This window comes from Lonchura striata, chromosome 2, assembly GCF_050655825.1.
Source record: "Lonchura striata isolate lonStrDom1 chromosome 2, ASM5065582v1, whole genome shotgun sequence".
NCBI classification, from domain to species: Eukaryota; Metazoa; Chordata; class Aves; order Passeriformes; family Estrildidae; genus Lonchura; species Lonchura striata.
Genome location: NC_140704.1, coordinates 121,093,634 through 121,118,882, shown reverse-complemented (window position 1 = coordinate 121,118,882; position 25,249 = coordinate 121,093,634). Strand labels below are relative to the sequence as shown.

Genomic DNA, 25,249 nt, shown 5'->3' with positions numbered 1-25,249 from the left:
GTAATGCTCTTTCACTTGAGTTCAGGCACACTAACTGGAGCTAACACTTAACCTAGAAATGTCAGGCTAGGTTAGGAATGCATGACAGTTCAGGTACTGATATGGAAAGGTGCTTAACACTAACTCTGAAGGATGGATCAAAATATGTACAAGAAATAGAGCATCTGTACTTTCATATACTTTGTGAATGTACTCTTAGAGTCTGCTTACATGTCTTCTGTAAAGAGCACACCTGATGTTAGAAGCATCTTCATGCATTTTTCACATTTCTACCTTCTCTCTGAGTCCTTGCTTACCTTCCTTCCTCACTGTCATCAGCAAAAACATGAGGCAATGCCTTTTGATCACTCCTAGAGGTGCTGCTCTACGTGAACAATTTGCTGGGCATTTGCAACGCACCTCTGGTGTCAGTGCAAGACAACCTTAAGGGATGAAGCCTGCTCTGAATTAACACATAATTATAGAATCATTAAGATTGGAAAAGGTTTCTAAGATCATCAAGGTCAACCATTGCCTTGGCACTGCCAGGCCCATGACTAAACCATCTCCTGAAGCACTACAGCTATATGTTTTTTCCCAACTCTTTTTTGGGCACCTTCTTCCTGTACTTGACCATTAAGATTTTTTTCCTAATATCTACTCCAATTTAATAATAATAATGATCAAATGATAATCAGAGAATGAACGTAGCTTGTTTAAGAGCAGTTACTGAAACAGGATTCCACTAAATTTCTGTGTAGTCAAGAGATCAAAAATACTGGACTTCTCCTCATTTCTTCTCTCCTGCAGACTTCAAACTCCTGCTCTACAACAAAGACCTCCTTGTTTTTTTCTAATTGGTACAGTGGAATATTTTATCTCAGTCTCAGTCTCAGAAAAGTTTGGATAGCTGAGCTAATTAAGCTTCAGGCATTATCATACTAGGGAAAATTTTAGGCAGAATGTCTCAAATTTGGTAGAATTATGTGAGAGTGGAAGCTATTTTGTAAAGCTAGGCAGCCTTAATGACAATGACCAGGGATGTGCCTACACTAGCCAGTGGTGCAGACCAACAGGCACAGAACTGTACAGCCAAACTGCTGGACCTGAGAATCTCATACCCTAGCTCCACACATACCAGGTTCTTCTGATTTGGTTTGCCTTTAATTTATAGACTGTCTCTGGTCTGATCCATCAGCTGAATGTTTCAGGGTCTCATGCTTCATGTGTCCTTCAGGAGTTCCTCTTCCAGTTCAGATTCATGCAGAAGGAATCCAGATCATGTATGTGGAGATGTCTCCTTGATGTGAACCCCAGCAGAACAAGCTGGTGTGGTTGAGAGGTATCTTGTAAAAGCCAACTCTCATCAGAAATGAAACACTAACACACATGCATGGTATCAATACTAAGGGTATTATTGAAGGAGCTGTATCAAGGTTAATACACAAAATGTGTATTAACAAAATGTGCCTATGTCCACTCGTCAGAATGACATGATTCATGAGCAGAAGAGAGAAATGTCAAAACATGAACGTTAATGACTTAGCCCTCAGTTCAGAGCAACTGATAAATGAAAAAAAATCCTAAAGTTGACAGGTAAGAGAAAAGTGGGAAGTGACCACATGCCTTGTTCTGCAAAGAGAGTAAATTAGTCTATTTGATGAATAAAGGTGAATCATAGTAAGGTTAGTGAAGGAACCATTGAAATTAGTCTCAGTTGCAAGATATTACTAATAAATTTGACTTGAGCATAATCCATGTGATAATACCAGAAATGAAATGAAAGATCCACTTCATGAACAGGGCAGCCTTGCAGACCATAAGGCTCACAAAGTTGCCAGCTGACATTCTTAAAGCCATTGCACCTATAAAAATCCAACCAATAAAGTCTAACTTGATTTTCTTTTGTAGTTTTATTTATTTGTCTTGTTTACCTTTCACTAGGATTATTGTTCAGTGTGAACTGCTCATTTAAAAACTACTAATCCACAGAGCTCAGCTGTTGCTGCCTCAGGCTGAAATGCAAAGCAGTTCCTACCTTACATCCTCTCAAATATATGCTGCATGTATTGGCTTTGAGAATTAGGTGGTCATAGCCTAGTTCTTCCTGAATTACACCCCAAAATATTGTGTGTAACTATCCAGAGAATAGGCATATGTGACACAGAGTCATGCTGTTAGAAATATTAAGTAGCAAGCAAAACTTTAGGGTTTAAACTAACATGGTGCACATTATAAAATCTCCACATGCTGGAAGAAAGAGTAAACCCTCTGTGGTTTACTCATAAATATTTAAAGGATTATCCAGTCCATTGTGTAGTGAATAACCAAATGCATTCTGATGTAAACCAGTACAGCTCCTGTGTTTATATTGTCTGTCTGATGGAACACAATTACAAAATACTTTTTTAATTTTCATATTTATACTTGAGCTCCTTGAAGCCCCTAGAATTTGAACTTGGCAATGTAAGACTCCAAATACCCAGGGACCTGTCATCATATAGTTGCATGTATTCTTCAAGGACAAAACTATATACTGCACAGTTTATATTCAAACAAATGTTTTCTGTAAGGGCAAATTAATATATTATAAGTGTACCTCCTACATTTTTTGCTCCTGATAGAGAATTTTATCACCAAATAGACCAAATCCACAAAAATAACTTAACTTCGCAGTTTCCAGAAAGGAATGCTGCATTTGCTTTTCATTATTCTATGTTATGTTCAAAATTAATATGGCTCAGATGTAGGTTTGAGTTTCAATTCAACATATTCATAACTGGGGCAATTGGCAAAGTCTGCTATTTCTGACAGATGTAAGCAGTCAAGATCAGCCCTAAATGTGTCTTGTCTTTTTGTATTTTTTCATGTTTGTTCCCTAGTATTCAGTTTATTTGCTGTTGAAAGTTCTCTTTTATCAGAAAATCATAAACTGAGCTGTGGACTAAAATGCTGATTTCAGCCACAAATTAGAAACTGAAAAATAAGAGATGAAAGCAGTGGGAAAGGGAGCCTGTACTGTGCAGATGTACTTTCATTTTCAAGAGTCTCTGTTTCCTCAAATGAAAGGCAATCTGACAAAAAAAAAAAAAAAAAAAAAAGTTAATTCACCATGGAAATGTGCAAAACTTTTCAAGGCAAGTCTTTGCATATGCTAAAGGCACAGATGATGTTCCATGTAAAGCATTACTTTTATCTTTATTGTTTTGAATATGCTGGATCATAAGAATGGACACACTCCAACTGCCACTTCAAAGCTCTAAAGATAATCCCACATCCCATTTGCTTTGTTTGCATATTTAATTTTGCTAAAGTAAAAGCCAAATCAAAGCTCATACTTTCTTCTCTGCAAAATTTCTCTACAACCTTCCTCATCACTTCAGCTCATCTAAACCAGGCTAAGTTACAAAGATTCCAACTCATTTGAGGATATTTCTATTTACTGTGTCTCTTACCCTTACTTTTCACGATAAAGTGCTTCAATTTCTCACTGAATTGAAGTAATCAATCTCCACCATGTTCAAAAATTCTTCCTCTGTAGATCAGGGGATTCCTAATCTGTGGAGCAGGTGCTGGTTTTGAAGCAGGAGCAGCCAGAGGAATGAAATTGTTTCTGATGCACGAGACAGTCATTGTCAATCAGCCTGCAATGCAGGTGTCAACAAAAGCAAGCTCAGACTCCAAGTTGCAGGACATTTTTGCCCGTTCTGATCCCTGAGACTGAAAAATGAGGCTGAGAGTAGTCAGTCTGTCCCCAGGTTTCCTATCACCTGTCTGCAGGCTTTGTGGGACGATGTGGTGCCTGACGTGACTTGCTCAAGGGAGGAAAGAAATAGCTGCAATTGTAAAATGCCTTCATTCAAAGAAAAAACATTTCCAGATGACAGGGAGCAGAGAAGTCCGGTGACTCTTCTGGCAGTTTTCTTCATTCCCTCCCTGAAGTCTTTGAACCTTGGTTCAGGCTCTAAAAGAGACTCCAAAAATTAGAGCTCTACTGCTGAAAGTCTTTCAACCCCAAGAAAGAGGTCAAAAATATTAATATGAAAGCAAAAGAGCTGGTTTGGAAGGGTTTAAAGATCAAGAACTTTTCAATGTCATTTCTATTCTAAGCATTTCAAACAGCAAAATATATTCAAGTTAGGAGAGCTTTAAGTGAATAAAGCCTTTTTTCTGGATAACATTATTTCCTCATATTACTTGATATGCAGTTAAATATGCAATAGGAAATATATCATGATGATACTCCTTTGGTCCTTCATGAAATCTGGCACCCTACATAGCTAATGTGTGGATTCCCTCCTTTTTACCAGAGTGAATAATCTTTTCACTCCCTGTGTAAAATCCTACAAAGAAATGAGTGTCTAGAAACACACTGACTATTGCAATAAGTGCTGTAGGTTCAACAAAATTGCTAGGAAACATGTGAGAATCCTGGAAACTGCAAACTCTACACAATCTTCTCCTTATTTATTGTTTGCTACATAAATTCTTTATCAAGGAGCACCTAGGGACATTTTTTTTCCCCTCACTCGTATCAGCTTTACAACTCTATTTCCATTTATTACATTGTAATTATTTCTGGTGAAAAAGGTGGTGTGTTTTAGTGGTGTTAGTTCACAATATTTTAATAAAAATGCATTACTCCCCTATGATAAAGAAAAATCCCACATCAGCTATTTTCAAGCAGCACCTCTAGATTGAAACTAAAAGACCAAAGGAGAAAACACCAGTAACTATAAAATATTCTTAGCCTAGAGGTATAAGAATCTGCAAATGTCAGATCATGAAGAAACAACCACCTAGGAGATTACAACCTTATTTATCCTTTTTGCTTACAGACCTCCTATGGAGTCCCATATCCATTGTCTGTGGACAAAAACCACAAATCATTACAGTAAAAAGAACTTCTTAAAGGCTTAAAATCAAAAGCAAACACCTAATTCTTTCAGGCACTCTATTACAAGAGTAAATTGGACATCCCCCCATGTTTGATAAAGGAGCTGAAGAGTTTTTATGAAATTGCGAGCATGGTACCAGGCAGTCGTGTTCCTATGAAATTGAGTATATTTCCAGTGGTGAAGTATGAATTCTCATTAATGTGGGGCTGTGCGTAATCTCACAACTGGTCAATGCAGTCTCTTTGTACTGGACAATGAAAATCAGACAGGCAGTGTGGAAAACAGGGGAAGAGGAATCAAAAAGACCAACACAGTCCCAAACCATAAACAGCTTTTGTGACTGCACGAACACCATAGAAATGTCCCATTTTTGATGCTGAATCACAGAAAAAACTAAGCAAAGAAACTCCACAGCACTCTCGCTTCCATGGACAACATGGCAGGAGTAAATGAAACAGGCCAAAGCACAATCCCAGCCACCCCAGGGTAAGTGGTGTGTCTGCCATGGCTCACACCTCAGGACCTGTTTTCCTTGTCTCTCTCCCAGCACAGACAAAACAGGATGGGCACCTGTGCCCAGGCTCCTGGACATAATCCCTGACCTGTGTTGTGTCCACTATTGTGGTCAACATGGGTTTTTTTCAGATTTCAGTAAAGCTTTTAATATTGTCTATCACTGTGCACAGCTGGACACTATGACCCTATGAAAAACATGATAGCAATATGCACACACCACGGGAAAAACAGAGGATGATGCTCAAACTCATCTTCTGGCCCTGTTGGGATCATCAGTCCAGGCTACTGAAATTCTGCAATGCACAGCAAGTGTGTTGCAAGCATGAGGATGTCCTGCTAATATAAGTATGATGAATACAGAAAGCAGAGCATTGGAAGGGAATGGCAAACTGCTCTTTCTAAAATGTTCATAATCCATTTTAGCTGTCAGTGGAAAGATGTGCAGATTAAAAATAATCTGAAGTCTTTTGTGCTTTTTTCCTTGGTATCTAATGACTTCAAACATATTGTAATTAGATAAGATTACGAGGAAGAGTTTTAGTAGTACTACTGTTAATTATATATCATATGGTAATATTAATATAATTACACATTGTACCATATCAATATAATTGTATATTAATACTCTAGCTTGTATTAGAAAAAAATCCATGATTAAAAAAAAGCAGACAAACTTTGTTATAACAAGCCCTGATTAAAGTACCATCTTTACATAACTATGTAGGATTTGCACAAGCAAATAAAAGAGCTAAGGCAAAAATCCCCCATATAATAGGAATATTCCTCAAGATAGTCACTATTTTTAAAATTATATCTATTAAGTTTTCTGCTTGTAAGGACCTCTCCCAGACTGTTGATAAATTGTACCACTTGTTAAAGCGTGGCAGCATGAGGCTGATATGGTCCACATTACCAGTGAACAAGAAGACAGCACAATAACAAGACTGATTTTTGAAGACTGAAGTGTGTTTAAATGAGGCCCCAGTCTGAGCCCACAAATGAGCATGCTCCAAAAATAACAAATGGAACACAGATAATTTTCTTTTCTTTTATAGTTAGGTTTTGGTCAAGAATCACATTGATGGTTCATTTTCTGCTAACATAGGCAGCAAACTCACTGCCTTTCACAATAAAGGGGAAGCATCAAATATGTGCTGAACTTGGTAGGTGCCCCTGCCCGTGGAAGGTAAGTGGGAACTAGGTGCCCTTTAAAGTCCCTTCCAACCCAGACCATTCTATGTCTCCAAGAACCTAAGAACCAATGACCCTGTGTAGGGACCATAGGACATGATCCCACATGCATAGTCCCAGATGCTGTCCTGCATTTTGGGTGGGAAAAGGAATTTTGAAGTTGGGGAAGCTAAAGCAAATTACCTTAGTAAACTTGTGTGCTTTCTTAAGAAGTAATCCTCTTCTCTATTTGAAAGTTTAAGGAATGGCATTAAAGTTGTTTTCTAAAGTAAGTTAGGCGGTCTAGGGTAGCTGCTTTTGTTGATTAGGCCTAAGACCCTTTTCAGGCAAAACAAGATAATCACATGCAAAACAAGAGAGAAATCAACACCAGGGCCAAAAAATTGTAGCTGCAACTTCTAGCAGAGCCTCTTATGTGTGAGATCGGTAGTGAGCAATCCCAGCATAGCATGGATTTCCATAACTCACTCCCAGTCTTAGTCATTTGTATCCATAACAAAACATGTAGCAAATTTATTTCTGTGGCCTAGAGCAAGGGCAGAGTCATGTGAGGGAAGGAAAAGATGTCTCTCTTCATAGTTAAGCCAGATCTCACTGCAAAAGTGGTAGAAAAAATAAGAAAATAAAGTGGAGAAGGAAGTGCAAAGCTTGCAGTCCAGTTGTGTTCTAGACTCAGGTGCTCTTTGTGCTGGTTTGGGGAGAGCATCTTTATGTGAGGTTATGGTAGAATCATGGTCCCAGGAAGAGGAAAGGGAGAAGTAGTAATGAAACACTGGGGTCTTTCCAGTTCACTCCTGATTGCCAAGGTAAAAATCAATATCCAGGGTGGAGAATTTGGCAATCCCTGGCCATTAGTGGTAAGAGATACCAAGAAGATGAAATTTTTAAGGAAAACCTCTGGACAATGACTAGGATATTTCAAACACCCACAGGACTTCACTCTTGAAAACTCTTTCTGGGAACCAGCATATTACTTGAATAAACACTCAAGCTGGTATCTGGTATAATTAATCGTGATGTAACTTTAGTTTTCTGTGTTGATCTTTATTTTTTAATTTACTATTAAAGTATAATATTTTTTATATTATGTATGTATTTGTGTGATGATATCAGGTACATTATAAGTTAAGTAACAAGATAAAAATAAATTAAATAAATCATAAGTAAAAATGGAAATGATCATGTTCTTTTAAGAGGCTGTTTAATTTCCTATCACTTTTACTGTCATTCACAATGATTATCAATTAATCTACATAGCATTAATTTACATAGGAGGTAATGGAAAGTTAAGCTGGAAAGTTTCACATCACTAGGAATTATTTATTGAAAAATCTTTACTTATAGTGTAGCTTCAGACAGATCCAGCAGATGTCTTTTGCCACACCTGAATTATTCAACTATAATTTTCAAACAAACAGCAGCATTATGGAACAACATCATTATTCATCATTCTTTTCCTTCCCTGGGGACAATTGTTTCAACTTAAGCCTTCTACATGGGTGAAAATAAAATTTGCTTCTCAGGCTTCTCCTTTAAGATGAATTTGTCCTTTCAGAGCATTTACTGACATCACATAAAAACTTACAAACTGACAGTAATTTACATCAGTCTCCCTTTTGAGACCTCTAAAAATCATACTTATTTAACTCATAAACAAGACACAACAAAGAAATGCCTCAAGCATCCATTTCACTCAGTGTCTACCTATTCTGAACATTCAGAGAACACAAAAATCCTTATAGTTACTTATTTCTGGACATACCCTCACACAACCTGTCCTTCTCATCTGTGTTTGTTGCTTTTCTTTCAATGACAAGTCCAAGTCTCACTTCTTTTGTTCTATAAAAGTGTATTAAAAGTGTCTAAATTAGGCAAGTTAGAAACCACTGAAAAATCTGAACTTTAAAAAATGCAAATTCACTAGGTAACTCTATGTAACTTACTACTGTAATATTGTAAAGCATAATTTTTTAGTTTTTTATCAACATGCATCTTGACTACACTCCTGTACAAACTTCTTATTGGTCTCTCTTGGTATATTGTGGTGGCACCAAAATCTGCTCCCTGGTACCTTGTCTCTAATCCCTCCCTGCTTTCCTTCCTCCCCCATGGAGCTATTCACACACCTAATCTGTGAATGAGGAGTGTTGTGGCAGCCATCTCCTTTAGGTAGGCTTAGAAGCAGAAGAAGAACAATGCCTGCATCACTACTGCAGCTTAGTGTCTTTCTTTGCACAATGTGTCCAATGATTTTGTATGAACTGGGCTCTTTCCATGCCCAGCAGCTTCCATAGGAGAGCTGAGAGGAGATAAGTATTTATGGCAAAGGATGGAACATTCCCTTAAAAAGTCCACCATGCCCTGTAGTCAAACGCGTCACCAACATGGGAAAACACATCCTGAGCTTGACCTCACACTTCTGGTGGGATTCTCTGCTCTGCTTTGAAGAAAATAAAGAAAACAATTACATTTTTAACAGTTTCCATAATACTAGATAGCAAACAAAGGATGGTCACAAGATGAGAAGCTTTATTGCAGAATTTGGGCAAGAAGACACAGCTAAAAAAGCATGAAGGCAACATTTGCAGAGCACAGGGCTTTTAAAACTTACTATGCACTGCAATCTTCCTGTATCAAAATCTGTTTTCCTAGAAAACCTCATCTGTCTTTCTGTGCATAGCTCTGAGTGTCTAGTGGTTTTGGTTTGCCAATTTGAATTTCCCAGCCGATGCACCAATTAATGTGGTGGGTTCAATGCTGGCTAAATGTTATCACACCCTGCTGGATACTCTAGGGCAGCAGAAGGAAGTGGGATGACAGGGAGGAGACCATGCTTCGTATGGTGAAGAACCTCCCAGCAGCTCGTCTCAGAAAAAAAAAAAAAAAAAACTTCTGTGGGTAGCTCCAATGCAAAATCAGCACAGAAAAAAAGTAGTTCCATGAGTGCATATGCAACCTGACTTCCTTCCTCAGTGAAAATCAAATAATTTCCTCAAATCTTGAGGTGTATGGGTTGCTTCAATGCTTGTTTAGGGAAATCCTTCCCCTGCCATCTCCTATTTCCCTAGGAAAAAAACAGAGAGCGTTGCAAATCACTGGGGACTGCATTTGAGAGAAAAGAATTCTTTCTGCAGTCCAGTCACATTCAGGCAACAAATTTCAGTGGACGAGCTAGGCTGTGGATTTAGTACATGATTAAAAGAAAAATGTCCTGTCAGTGGAAGCTCACACAGAGATGAGTTTTAATCAGTGGATGTTTTTCCCCCACATAGCAAAGTCTGGGCACATGGGTATCAACTACAATATGCAGAAAGGATCATGCTGCTGAGCACACATTTATTGCTGTTAGGCTCAGTGAGACTGCAGTGGGACACTCACCTCCAGTTTGTCTGTATCATTTACACTACATGTGCAGGCTAAGGAATCAGCAAAATAGTCAAATAACTACTTCAAAACATATCTGAATGTAAAATTCAGTTAGGGAACTATGTTCTTTGGAAATAATTAAAAAAAAAACCCAACCCAACCAAACCAAACAAAAAAAAACCCAGCAAAGTCAAGCCTATCCAGAGCTGTCAATCACCATGTGAACTCCTAGCCTAGAGAAGGAGATAATTTCCTTGCTTGGTTTATCAACTTCACAGCTGGAGCAAACCTGATGCAAGAAAGCTCTTTGCACTGAATTGCAGCTTGGCAGAAAAATACAAATTTTATTCCACCTTAGAAGTAAACTATCATGCACTGATTCCCAGAGGCTACTGAAGCTTGTGAGTGGCCTCAGCGGCATGAAGACAAAAATCTTAGGAAACAATGTTCTCTGGCTTTCTGAATTTCTGGGATATTTTGTGTTCCAGTAGTTCATCAAAGAGTTAAATACTTCCAATGATATAGTCAAGAAAATATCCCTAAAATTCAAAGTAAATACTGCTTTTACTTTTCTTAATGAAAATTTTTTGATTTATGTGTTCTCTAAAAAAATTTTTATGTTGGCAATATCTGTTACACTTTTCACTTTATTCTCTTATGATTTCCAAATGCCTAGTGCAACATTAAGCACTCTGCTCAGCTCTAAAAATAGCATGTAGGCATACAAGTTTGCTGAGGCACTTTAAGCTGTTTTACCTCCTTCAGCACCTCTCCTGTTTATTTGCAGAGATACTCACTTTTACTGGAATCTGTGGTCACCATGTTTAGTGTGCACTGGGCAGCTGCAGTTCCCTGCTCAGTGTTAGTTCAGGTTAACTTCAGAAATAAAGTCCAATGAAGGAAATGAATCAAAATGAAAGTATTTGTCTGAGAAATGCAGTAACTAAATTGCAGAAATTTAGTCTATTGCAGTGTTTCTGCCATGGGCGTGGCACTTATGGGCACAGGTTGAAGGAGGGAAACCAACTATTTTCCAAATCTCCCATTTACTTCCAGTTTTTCTGCATAATTTGCAGCGAAATATTAATGAGCTCTGTAAAATTAAAAGAAACAATCAAGTTTTATTTTTTACTATAAATACTTTAGTGTAAATAAAAATATTTCAGAATTCTTGCACAGAATTTCAGTAACATTTTTGACAATTCACAAATTGTCACAGTAATTTTCAATGTTGTGTAAAATGGCAAAAAACTCTATATCTACTACTAGAAAATATATAGAACAATTAAGTTCTCATGTAGATTAACTGTCAAGGTTAGGGCACTTCTATATTGCTAATGCTTGAACCCTCAGTCTCAGCCAGCTCTGGTGCAGAAGTTGGCCAAGTCTTTTTGACAAATCCTTATCATAATAGTTAATGAATGAAAATGCAAGTAGCTATAATATCACAGTTTTCTGTTCCTTTTAAATGAGCCACTTGAAAAAGCAGACGTTCTTGGATTGACAACTGAGATGAAAAAACCCAGATTTATCTTGATCCTCTCTCACATAGCTGCTTTATTGACCCAGACTGGTAATCAGACAAATATCCTTGTGTATTTCACTATCTACACACTAACATGAATAATGATTTTTAACTAAATTTAGCATGAAAAGATATGGTCTTTCTAGAATGTTAGTGCAGATACAGTCTCTCGCTATTTTTCTTTCTCTTGGTTATGCTTTTATAACACTGAAGGCTTGTTAATGGCAAAGGTGACATGGGCTGTATGAAACCCTGAGCCAATATCACAAACTGGAGGAATAGCACAAGGCATAGATTATGATACAAACACAATGATACAATTACAACAAAGCAGTGGAGGTAAAGTCAAATTTGCACTGTAGCCTCTTTGCAGTCTGTTTCAGAGATGGACAACTCCTCTTTAATATTGCTCAGGCTCACAAAATTCTTCTGATTTTCAAATAATTTGGTGATCTCACTAAACTTACTAAAAAAATCTGTGAGAAGCCAACAGTTTACCAAAACTGTCTAGTCACATGTCCAAGACAGAAGTGTTCCTGGCTATTTTGGGGATTATTGTTGTTGTGAAGATGATGATTATGAAGATAGCTGTGAGGAAGAACAGGCTTATCTTTCATACCTTTTCTGAAGAAATGCTGAAGTTCAGCTTAGCAGAACAATGGAAAAAGTTAATTTCCATATCACTTTGCAATTGTTTATTATGAAAAAGAAGACAAACTATGAAATGAAAAATATGGAAAGGGTGCAAACTAAAATTAAATAAAATTGGAATACCTTCAGGACAACTACATTTTACTCGTGTAATTCCTGTAGCCCTTAAGTCCAAATTACGTCATGCTTTTTTATCACATGTGGATGTTGACTGGCTTTCTGAATCATCACATGTCACTCAGAGAAATGGAATGAGAGCAAGAAACCTGCCTGAGCACTGGTATCAGCCCCTATAGGGATTTCTTTGGAGAACAACATACATGATATGCTTTTTCTGTCCAATTATAAAAATAGCAGGGCTAAAACTAATGGGAAGAAAGGGGCTGCTGCAATGCCCCAGAGGAGCCACATTATATATTAATATCATTAAACCTTTCATTACATTTAAATAAATATAAAGCAAACTGCACCTCTGGCTAATTGAAGGCAGGGGCAAAAGCTGCTTTGCAACCTCTTTTGGAGCAATTCCTGGAGCTTTCCCAACAGCATAGAGAAGGTCATCTAAACATCAGGGATAGAGGAAGAGCCATCCAAATCAACCCAAAAAGCATTCAAATTTATGGGTCAGTGTAAAATCTTGGTCAATGACCTGAAATACATTAAGCCACTCCAGCACTGACCATGATCATACTCTCTATAGCTCAGTAGTCAGAGTGCTTCCCTTGATTAATTATTTACAAAAGACTCATAACCTCCATTTTAATGTCTGTTGTGCTAAATATAGTTTTAAATTAAATTATATTTTTTTCTGACTATGAAAAAAAAGCACTTAGGTCTACCAAATGTCATAATTAATTATTATGTCAAACAATCAACATTTGGCATATTCTTTGAAGACAGCAGGCCAGAAATAATTCACAGAGCAAGGCAATTGCATAGAGTCAGTATGAGGCTCTGACTGGTAGAAGATATTCAGAAATTAAGTCAGATTCTTGCTTATCATTTCCCTATGGATGTGATGCTTGTGTGTAATGGAGAGAAGAATAGAGATTAAGAACATCAGAGAACTGTGAGAAAAAAGCAAGAGGACTAGAGTCCTCACAAACAAGAGGATGCCATGGTCTTTATGACATATATGATTTTATTATTGTCAATAATAATAATAATAATAATAATAACAATAACAACTCTAAATATATGAAATAATCATACCTGGTTAATTAAAGCAAGATAACACTGCAAACATATGGATGACAAGTCTAAGAGTACTAACACATACATTTTTAAAAGTGTTTAGCATCAATTTATATCAATAATTATGAATCTTTTGGGCAGGTAGGGACCATTTTTATGGAAAATATAAAAAAAGCTTGGGCTGTATTGGGCAAAGTACTGCAAGCAGATGAAGGGAGGAGATCATGCCCCTCTGCTCAGCACTGTTGAGGCCTCACCTGCAGCCAGGTCTTGTATGGAGGGGGTAATGAGGATGCAGCAAGGCTCTTCTCAGTGGTGCCCCGTGCCAGGACCAGGACAATGGGTACAAACTGGAACATAGGAGGTTCCCTCTGAACACCAGAAAACACTTTTTCAGTGTGAGGGTTATCAAGCCAAGGCACAGGTTTCTCAGGGAGATTGTGGAGTCTCTCCTTGGAGATATTCAAGAGCTGTTTGGACACAGTACTGGGAAGTCTGCTCTGGTGCACCAGCTAAGTGTGAGGGGGGTTGGATCAGATGACCTGCAGAGGTCCCTTCCCACCTCAACCTTTCTGTGTGACTTTGTGATACAGAGGTTTCAATTTTTCTACTAGCAGTAGACAAATTACTGAGCATTCAGACACTCTGCTGGAAGCTGCTTTAGAAGCCTGCTGTCTCTTAGGGAAAGCATATGACATTTATAAATTCCTGAGTTGAAAGAAGCACTGGGAAAACATCTTTTTGGGACATATACTTTAGCAGATGGTGACTCTGCTCACAGTGACCACAGTATCCAGCTCCCAATTTGGCTACCAGGAATGCTTTTTCTTATATTTCTGATATTATGACTTCATTTGATTCTGTAGAAAGTAATGTATTTTTCTATCTTAATGTATGTTTTGTGCTTGGCAGTGCATGTGATAAGCTGTACACCACTGATAACTTTATCTTAGGCAGATATGCTCACTGCTTTTTACTTCATTATGGAAAAATTTCAATATTGTTAATCTCCCTATATCACATCTTTGTCTGAACTTATACATGACTCTGCAAGAAAGGGTTTACAGGGTGTTTTTGTGGCTGTTCTTCCTCTGTAGGTCCAGCAGGCAGCCTGAGGGTTACAATAATTTACACTTATGAGAGGCAACAGATGAACCTCCACGAAGTAAACCAGAAGCTTCCTTCAAAATATCCTGAATGTGCATCAACATGCCAAAGAGCTTGTGTGTTTTTAGGCTTAGGGTTTTCACTATCTTTGCTGCCCCCCTTCTTTCAGTGGTCTGGATTTTAGGTTATCCTTCTATACCTCGATGAGAATGGGAGGAAAGATAACTCTACCTCGTGCAACACAGCATTGAAATAAAGTAATGTCTCCTGGTCCAGAAACATCTAGTTGTGTCAGCCCATTGCTCTACCAAAATGTATTAATTTTGCTTCTTCAGCACTGATGAAGTTATGTGGTTTCTAATTCCAGAGTTAGCACAGTGAACCCTGGCTTGGGTTTGTGCTGCACTGTGCTAGTGTCATATTAGGATCTGGGTCTAATACATATCTCTCTACAATAACTTGGAGAAATTTTTAATGTTCAGGCTATTGAAGTCAGTGTGTACCTGGCATTTAATAATGTCAGTGTGTATTATCTATTTTAAAATAACAGCAAAAATTTTATGAAATGTCTTTCTCAAAGATGCTAAGCTGTCACCATTCTGACTGTATTTTTCCCTGAAAATTGAGGTTTCTGTAATGATTATCTGCCTTGCATTTTAAAGGTGTTGTGCAGAAGAATTTATTCATCAAAATAATATAAATATTATTCTCTACCTCAAATAAATATAGATTTTAAACACAAAATTTAACTATAATTATTCTTTACTATTAATTGCATCCTATTCTCTCATATTTCTCTTGATTCTCCCCGAATTTAAAGAAATGTTTAACATCTTCAACTACCAATCACTTAAATAGGCATCCAGAATCAGGATGAGATGCAAATTTACTGTTTGACCAATAAAAATATATATTTAGAAACAACTATAAAGCAGATATAAAAATAAATTTACTGTGTTAAAATTAAATAAATGGCTGTTAAGCCTATTTCCTGAAGCAGGGTTTAATGTAGTCACAGCTGCAGCATTCTCTGCATATAAAAATCTTTATACCAGTTAAAAAAAAATAAAAAATAAAAAGTTACCTTTCAAAAATGCTGCTACTGAGTTACATATATCTTGACAGGTATCCAATACTTACCCCTCAGAGGTGTTTCTTCTTTCAGAGGTTCTAACTCCCTACCAAATGCAAGTGTTTTGCATTCCCAGTCACTTGGACAAAGCTTAGCATGATAAAATGATTTGTTATGCCAATAAAGTTTTTTGTTACAGTGTAAAATGGTTTGTTACACTACTATTGCTACACAAAAATGTTATGAAAATTAAGTAGGTTGTAAGGTCCAAAAAGAAATAGTCTACTTTTGGGACTAGCTAATAGGAAAAGAAAAAAAAGAATGATCTTATGATCCACAGTTCCCCAGTCCTTTGAAAAGACAACCTAAACGACCTTTTAACTAACAACAGAAATTGGTACCCTAATTAGGAAAGCAGTTACGCATCCAAAAGAGATGGGAACTTCCTCAAGCCAGTAGTATTCAGAAAATGGAAGGAAACTGCAAATTATTTGGTAATCCAGGTAGTGACTTCGGTCTTGTGTGACAGTACATGAAACAGGCATAAATTACAACTCAGAATGGAAACTGAAGTACAGATTCATGAGATGTTAATTATAATATGTCACAGATGGCATAGCAAGATAGTAAAACTGGAGGAAAACCTTACTTTCCATACAGTATTTTAATTTTATCATTGTTTATATTAATCAAAGCAGTATCTGAAATGGGAAACTAATTCACAGTCATGACTTATAAGTTCCTGGAACATTTTAAATTTTCAATTTAATTAAAATTTTGAGTTATTATTTAATTCATCATAGCAATCACTTCTTTAGAAAGGGAAGGTAAGTTACATCTTATGATTTATAATTATTACAGAATTGCTATATTTTTAAATTTTAATATTTTTTAGTTTGTATCAATTAATTGTGCTAGTCTAATAATATTTGTGTTCATGCCATTAGACAGAACTGTACTGCACAAATAAGTGCCAAAGAAAACATTTACTGTGATCAACAACCAGCTGTATTTCGATACAATTCTAAATTTGTTGATAATCACAAAAAATACTAGAAGAAATTTTAACATAAGTATTTTTTCTTATAGAAGTGAAGCAGTGTTTGAAATATTTATGGTTTTCCCCTTTTAAACTACCACACTTTGTTTTCCTTTGTACAGGCTCGCTGATGCAGAGTGGATGACACTGCATTGAGAGGGAGATCTGCTGCAGATGAACTCAAGGGAGAAGCAACCAGCTTTGAGTATCAGGGCCCCACAAATACAAGGAAGGTGCATGCAGTTAAGCCTGAGTATGCAGAATTGTTTTGGAAGGCCGATTTTCATTTTCATTAATTATAATTAATGTTGCATAAACAGGGCCGCAAGAGAAGTAATTTTGTCTTCACTGAAAAAGATCCCGACACAAAGTCTTTGCTGCCCAACTGAAGGATGGTCAGGAGAAGGATTGTGTAGGTCTTGTGATGTTCCTGATGCCTGAGGAGCTGATAGACCAGGATAAGACACATATCTTGTGTAGGTGCAAGTGATGTCACTGGAATGCACACCAAGTGCACTAATTCCAACCTGGATCATCAAGTGGAAGTTCACTAATTACAGATGTATAAGTTTATCCAAGTTTGACTAAAACTAGTGGCAAGGAAGAAACACGGCATCTTACAAAAGGCATTTAGTAGTGGAGAGGAATTATCTTGAGCTTTCAGACAGCTGGACAGAATGATAGATATAACCACATATACTGATTTCTTCTCTTTTGAAAGAGAAATGCCCTTATGCTGAAAAGTAAAAATTTAAATTTAAAAATCATTTTAAATGAAGGAGTGAGATTTATTTCACAGATGCTGTTTACTTTGCAAGTGGTAGTATAAACCAGATTTATATTGAAACAGCTTGAAATACTGAACAGACCAGAAATGTGCATCCCTTCTGGCTGCTCAGACCAGGTAGCTCACCTCACTAGCACGTGTGGACTGCAGACTGCAGCTCTTCTCCCACTGTCTAACAGGACCTGGTGGCCATAGTTAGGGCCACAAGTCACGAGCATTTATGTTCTCAAAATATCTGGGGTGGGTGGTCAATCCTGTGTGCAACCATGTAGAGTCAGCCAGTTGCAGTGCACTACACACAGCTATGAAGAGAAAGAGCTATCACTTCTAGGAGATCACACACAGCTCATGCCAAACAACCTGTTAATCACAAGGTGAAGCAGCCAAGAGGAAAAACTGTGGCCAAGACTGGGTTGTCTCTCCCAAAGCAACTCATTGAATCCCAGCACTTCCCTGCACTGCAGGCTATTGCAACAACTTCTTGTAATTGCATTTTTGATTGGTGTTGTAACAAATGTGGACAATGGAGATAAAGTGTTCTGATAATGCAGAGTTCAAGGAGAGAAAAAATAACATGGCTAAATATGAACACATACTTTAATTCCTAATATTTTTCTGACCTTTCTCAAGTATTAATCCATAGCTGAGTATAGGAAGAAACTTAGCTATGCATCATGTAAAATATATTTACAATCAGGGCTAAAAAATGGTGTCATTGATTGTGAACTTCAGAAGGGTTTAGGTAAATTAATTTTGGACAAATCTGTTTTGATTTGTGCGACATCTAAATGAATGAGAGCCAAGGACTCAAGTTAATTTCCACCTATCCCAGCTATGGCCCGAATGGGTACTATGCCTGTACAGAGCTTGAAGAAATATAAGGAAAGAAAAGAACAGTGCACATTTAAATAATATAATTTAATATTATTAATAATAATTAATTATGAATTAACTATTATTAATAATCTAATTGTGTAACACAATTAAAAGTCTTTGCAGCCATCCATCAACCACTTTTCATCAGCTACATCCCCTTTTCAGGACATGCAACAACAGCAGGGTGTGTGTGAAAGGACCAATGGAATCCCAGTACAAGAAGAACCGTGAACTTACGGAGAGGAGTATTTGGATAGCGCTGTGAATGACTTCTAGGTACTGGAAATCAATGATGCAGCCTGTCACAGAGACGTAGGAGTAATCCTCTAGGATGCCAGGGGAAGAAGGACGCACCACCCTTCGTATGCAGCCAGGCCCGTGCTCCCGCCACCACGAGCGGTGCATTGAGATGTTAAAGGTCATGAGATCCGTTTCCTAGAAGAGGGAGGGGAAAGGTGTGAGCATATTTGACTTTCTGTTTTTAAGATAAAGAAAAGGGAAATAAAAGATAAAGGCAATGAGATAATTATCCTTAATCCTAAACCCAGTAGTTTCTAATGAAAGTAGAATGTTAAAGTGGAGAGAGGAAATGGCAAACATGCATTGATTATTCTGTAGTTGTGCACAGGAACTTCTGCCTGGCATAAGAACCATCATACCAGGTACTGTACAAATACATGTTCCCTTGGACATACAGTCTGAAAAGCAATTTTAATGTTATTTGATTAGAATGTCACTTAACTAAATCAAATTTACATAATATTTGATGATTTCCATCATCAGATTCAAACGTCCCCAGCCAAGAACCCTGCTCTCTTTTCTTCCCTCTGCCCCTCACCCAGATTACAAGATTCGCAACTTAGTGGAGGAACATACATTTGTGAATAGATCTGGGTTTAAAATAAAAGCAGTAAGTTCTCTTCACTCAAATCACCTTCCAGATCAGACATTAAACCTACCCAGATGAGTACTGGTTGCCGTCTAACCCACACAGGATATATAATGTCTGTGCATTTTAGTAAGCATCATACCACTTCCACTTGGAGCAATGGAAGTGGTAAACCTACTAATGTACTAAAGATTTTCTAAGAGCTTACCTATTAAGTACAAACAAGAAAATTCATTTGAATTAACAAAATATTTGGTTCTTCAGGTCATGTATTAAAAAAAAAAATATATTGAAGTCGAATGAATGCCATTTAAATGCAAAAAACACCCCAGCCTCCTCACTGGAAATAAATGAGAGTTGAGTTATACTGATACTTGAAACAATTAATTCAGATTTATATTCCCATGCTTTGCATTCTGAACTCCAAGTAAAAAATGTCTGCAAAATTCTCAGCCATATGCCCACAAAATACCCCTGGCTTCCACACGTGACAGTTTGTGAGCACTGCCGTGACACCAATTCACCCTTTGCATCCCACAAATATGCTCTGTCTGTGCCCATATACTTCCAACCTGACCAAAGGGAAATTCAGCCCAAATTCCAGTTGCAGAAGTGGTTGCTATTTCTCTTCATTGATTGCCTTTATTCTGGCTACACCTGAAAATTAACATGGGAATTAAATCCTGCCATCCTAACTATATCCTAGTTATCAGTAAGAAATCTGCCTTTGTGATCTGCATGTTTTTTCTCCACCACTTCTCTACCCTTTAAATACAGAGTTGCTAGATTTCCAAATGCATTATTTTGAGTTGATGAGGCATTCATCTTTTGACTTTGCATGTCAATCCTTGATACTGGTTTAGAAAACTTTCAGCTGCAACATGAAAACAGCTTGTGAAATAAGAAGCTGACAGACAACTCAGTTTAATGAAAATATAATCATAAATATAGAATCACAGGAAACATCCAGGGCATACCTTGTACAACAATGCCAGAGATTGCACAGTGTTATCAAGTGCTTTTAAAAATTGTCAACTCACAGAAATGCCAGTTGTCAAGCAGCACACACATATTCAGTCTAACCTAGCTCAGAAGCCCTTTGCTGAGAAGGAATATGGATTGGTGGGTTAGTGTGGATCAAATAATGTGAGGTAACACTTTGTTATCACAACAGTGGGAAAAAGTTGTGAAGTCCATGGTGCTGGTGTCCAGATTTCTTTGCTCTTGAAGGTTTATTTATCCTTTATTGGTTTTTGTCTTTATTTTTTTTACAGTTATAGTCTGTTGGATATTCATACTTGGCTGGTTCACAGCCAATGACAAAATCTCATAGGGAAATAGAACAATTTTGCCAACACATGTAAAATGTAAGATTTTGGCATATGAATAGTACAATTTACCCCCTTATAAATAAAAACTTTCATTTCTGGAATACTGTTATGTATTGCTCTTGACGTGATTAAACAAAATTGCCAACTTGATGGTCTTATTCATGTTCAAGGCTCCTGATGATTCAGGTAAGAAGGAAAAAAAACACCAAACCCCAAAAAACCCCCCAAAGAGTTACACAGCACTTGCTACCTTTAAAAAAAAAGAAATTCAGACATTCTGAATAAAGTAGAGGAGGAAATTTTCATAATTCCTTTTCAATTTGTGTATTACATCTTGAGCTCTCAAAGCAGGTAAAAGCAGATAATGATGGCCCAACAAGGATCAGTTTTAAAAATGCAAACAAACCACTTGGTGCATTTGCTTGACCTCTGAGATATCACTTGCCAAAATGGCAGCCATAAGCCTTTTGAGCTGATAAATGTTAAGCTGTTAACCAATAAAAGAAAGCCTGACAACAGGAAAAATCAATTTTTATTTTTTTTAGCAGCTGAAACACTTCTCTCTGACTACTTTAAGATTCTTAATCCATAAAGTGAGTCAAATGCAACAAGCATTAAAAAAATTATTAACTTGTATCTTTATAGTAATTTACAGAACCATAGAAAATTCAAAGACTCTTTGCTGGGATGAACAGGTTTAAAACATCAGTGAACTCCTGAGAGTGTTTTGGTATTAGTAAATTCACATCTTGGAAACTCTGAGCATGCTGGAAAAGCTGCTGCCCAAGTAGCTTATTTTCAGTTCTACGTTAAATGAAAGTTAAGAATTTTCAGAAAGTACAAGCAGATGCCTAAAGTTTTTCAATAAATCATTTATTATGTTCTAATTTTTCATATTAAAAAAAATTGTATAAAATGTTTAATCATCAGTGACAATTCAAATGCTTCTTTCTTAGGAAAAAATGCTGCTGCTTCAAAGCAAGAGACTCACATTTCAGGCTCTGTACAAGAGAAACCAAGTTGTCCTTCTAACTAACCCAGCTGGGATTCATTCAAAAGTTGAAATTTCAATCATAGATGAAAAATTGCTCTCTTCTGAGCATACATCTTGAATTTAATACCATACATCAGCACATAAAATATACTTCTTCAGCTAATAACCACTCAGATAGACACCAAGAACAGAGAGGGGCAGAACACAGACTACAGGTCTTCCAGTAAGATTGTGAGGCTTGGGGAAGTGACACAGGGAAGAGAAGTTCCATCTCCTACTCCTCCCATCTTTAGTCAGCATTAAAGCAATACTCCAGTCTGTGGTAAGAAGTTTGTTCCTGGGTATAGGATCAGTCCCATAATCATACTTTACTGATGTAGAGTCCCACTTACCTGTCTACAGCATTTTAAGCCTTTAAACTATATATGGGATTTGTGTCGGCTGTCAGACCAAGGATTAATTTTGATTATTATTGGAAATCATTGCTATGGCAGATACATCCTTTTAAGGTGAGATGTAATCCCTGTGAATCTGAGTAATGCTGTTTCTTAGTGCTTGGGGATAATGTTTAATTTTTTATGTCTGCTTAAATTCTACATTTGGTTTCAAGCAGACATTTTCTATTGGGCAGGGCTTTGGGAAACCTGATCTAGTGAAAGATGTCCCTGCCCATAGCAGGGAGGCTGGTCTAGATGATATTTGAAGGTGCCTTCTAATCCAAATAATTCTGTGATTTTTTTGGATTCAATTTTTAGGTGGTGAATCTAGGTAAAAATTAACAAATCATAGTATAAGATGGTTTATTTTAAAACTACAAATGATGTTCCTTTCATTTATTTGTGTAAAGTTTACACACAATGTCTATAACAACAACACAAAAAATTAATAAGAAATTTGGACTACCTAAATTCGCTACTTTTAAGGAATACAAAAAGAATGCACTGAAACTCCAAGGAGAAAACCCAATGCACCAAGATTGCCTTGCATAACAAACAAATATTATACTCAACATGATTACCAACACAGCTGTTTGTTCTATCATTGTATTCTTCTGCTTTATGACATGTTATTTTCTATTTCTTTCATTCTTTTATTAGTATTTAAAAATACACTCTTAGGAAAAGTATAACAAAACAGTGCTTTGAGCAGAATGGAGGAAAGTCCCTTTTTTTCTTCAGAAAACAGCAGTCAGCACTTGAAATTTTATAGACAAGTGAAGGAGCAGAAAGGCCTGGCAAAACATAATGTTAGAGATTTTGACTGTATGTTGCTTGTATGGTACCTAGCCCTTCCCAACACTTCTTATTTTATTGATACATACTATATTGATTATTATGAATAGACATTAGGCTGAGACATTAAATATTTCCATTCCATTTCCTAAGTGTAACAAGGATGCTCTATTCTGACTTGCTACACATATTTTGTTTAAGCAGTGAGGAGAAAAGATTTTCAAACACCTGTTCAACAGGTAATAAAAGTTTATATGCATAATGCTAGAAAAGGAATAGTACATTTCTTTGAAATTCCCTAGACCAAATTATATTTGTAATTAAGATGCAGGGTTGTTGGCAGGGACAAGGGACACACACATTCCTTATTATCTAATCTCAAGGAGACATTAATTCTCATTAGATATAAATGATGTGTCTCAGCATTAATGAAATCCACTCTAATTGTGCAAGTACTTGGAAATATGACCATCAGCTATTAGACAAAGACTCCCTCTGGCAGCATCACCTTACTTTTCCACCCTGCTTTTGCTTGAAACATCAGGTTCTGATTCCAGCTTACTCTGTGTGTGACCAGTTACATTTAATCTCCTCTCACTGAAGGAGGAGTGTACTGCTGAACAAACAGTTCTGAAGGCCTGGGCAGACAATACTGAAGAAGACTGAGGCCATTTCCCATTTCCAAATGGGGAATTTTGCATCACCAGCTCTCACATTGTCTTTATTGGGATAACAATTTTTGAATATTGACTACTATCTTTTCCCATTGTTTTTTAATTTAAATTCTTACCTCAGTGTTACACTGATGACTTTTACCTATTCCATGAGCTAGAGGTTGAAGGTAGCCCACTTAATAATTGTGGTAACCCTCTCAACTGCTAATGGGACAATGAACCATGCTGATTCCAAGCTGCTCAAGATATAACACAATCAGCAGCTTCACCTTATCCTGTGCACTCTGGAGAATAAATGACATGAAGAGCATTCTTAAATTGAAGCTTAAGGGTTGACTCTACTGGGATTATTCATCCATCTGAACTGGATGTCAGACAAGACATAGCAAATTCATCTCTGTGCTTAGCAGAGCACACTAAACCAGAGCAATCATGTGATACACCTAAATTAATTACCACTAAAAGAGAAAGTTCACAGGATGAAAATCTTTGGACATAGACAATGAGGTAACCCCAGCATCATGGGCTGAGAATGGTTAAACGAGGTACAGAGGCAAAGTAATTTTTGGTTGGTGTGATTAGAGGCTCATAGTTTCCACTGACAGAGATTAGAAGTTCACAGACTGTAATCATGGCATCAGACCATGACTAAAGGGAAAGATTTCTATATTAAGCATAATTATTTTTTTTCAAATCTATCTACACTACAATAGTTTTTATTCATTTGCTGACAGGCTACCCTCCACATCTACAACCTCCCCCAAAAAAATGTATGAGTTAAGGTTACCAAGTACTGGCTTCTCCTTCTTTTACTATTATTCATTCGGCTATGGAGAGTGTTGCCAGATTTTATTTTATTTTTTTAAGTGAACACAATAATTTTGGAAATTTATTTGGAAATTAGGCAGATGATCTACCTATGCTATAAAAATGGTTTCCTTTCATGGTTTTATTTGCTACATGCTCAGGGATCTGTATACTCTTTCGCAAAGCAAACAGTTTTAAAATTAGATTTACCAAACTTACTAGAAAAGTGGAATGCAGTGGAATGTCTTTAGGAAGTCAGAAGGCAAGAAGTCAACAAGAGAAGCATACTGCTGTCTTCTTCATGCAGTCTTAGTATCAGTTGCAAGAAGAAATTATGAGAACTAGCAAGGGGCTCTTTTTGAAACTTGTTGCCCCTGAAGATGAGCCCTGATCTTTGGCAATAATCAGATCTATGTTCAAATACCAGCTCCATGTCGTTTCCTTGTTCAACCTCCCTTTTGTGGCAGTCTGTCTGAGAAACAGCTCAGAGAGGTAACAGAGTATGGCAGGAGAAAGCTTCAGCACACAAGGAAAAAGCAGCTGAGATGGGGCAGTTGGATCAATACGAGTCTTACCTACCACTTGTCATAGGAAATTCAACATGAACACAAAGAAGTCACAGCTGCTCAGAAAAGCTGTAGTGCTCCAGTGGAAATGTGATTAAGCTGAGCACTTAGTTTGAAAATTGCTCTCACCTATTACCTCTGATGACCCAGAGCTATGACAGAACACAGACTTGGAGTGATGCCAAACTCTGAGCACTGCCTTGAGTTTTGAGGGCTGAGAATATGACAAGGTTTGTATAAAGCCAAGGGTTTGTGCAGATTAGTGTGTCCCTCACTCAAGCCATACCTGATTTGGGCTGAAATGAAGAAGCAAGGCAGGACTGAAATGTAACACAGTGAAGAATTAGAAACATCTTTGGCAAGCCATGTACAACCACCTATACCAATGATGTAGGAAAACACCTTAAGCCAGAGAGATGGGAAAGGTTAAAAAAGGTTGAAACATCTTAGCGTACAGAAATGGGAAAACATTACAATTATGTGCCATAAAAATTCTGTCCAAAAGGTTTATAAACTATAAGCATTTGAAAAATTAGTTTATAACATAAAACAATT

At 37.1% G+C, this 25,249-nt stretch overlaps 1 protein-coding gene across 1 annotated transcript in view; it reads right to left on the bottom strand.

Annotated features, from left to right (window-relative positions):
* Positions 1 to 25,249, bottom strand: part of NKAIN3 (sodium/potassium transporting ATPase interacting 3) — a 165,317-nt gene that overhangs the window by 69,237 nt on the left and 70,831 nt on the right. The window contains exon 2 of the mRNA XM_085572136.1: positions 18,439 to 18,636. Within this exon, the coding sequence (XP_085428262.1) occupies positions 18,439 to 18,624 (186 nt within the window). The 5' untranslated portion in view covers positions 18,625 to 18,636. The remainder of the gene's footprint in view (positions 1 to 18,438; positions 18,637 to 25,249) is intronic.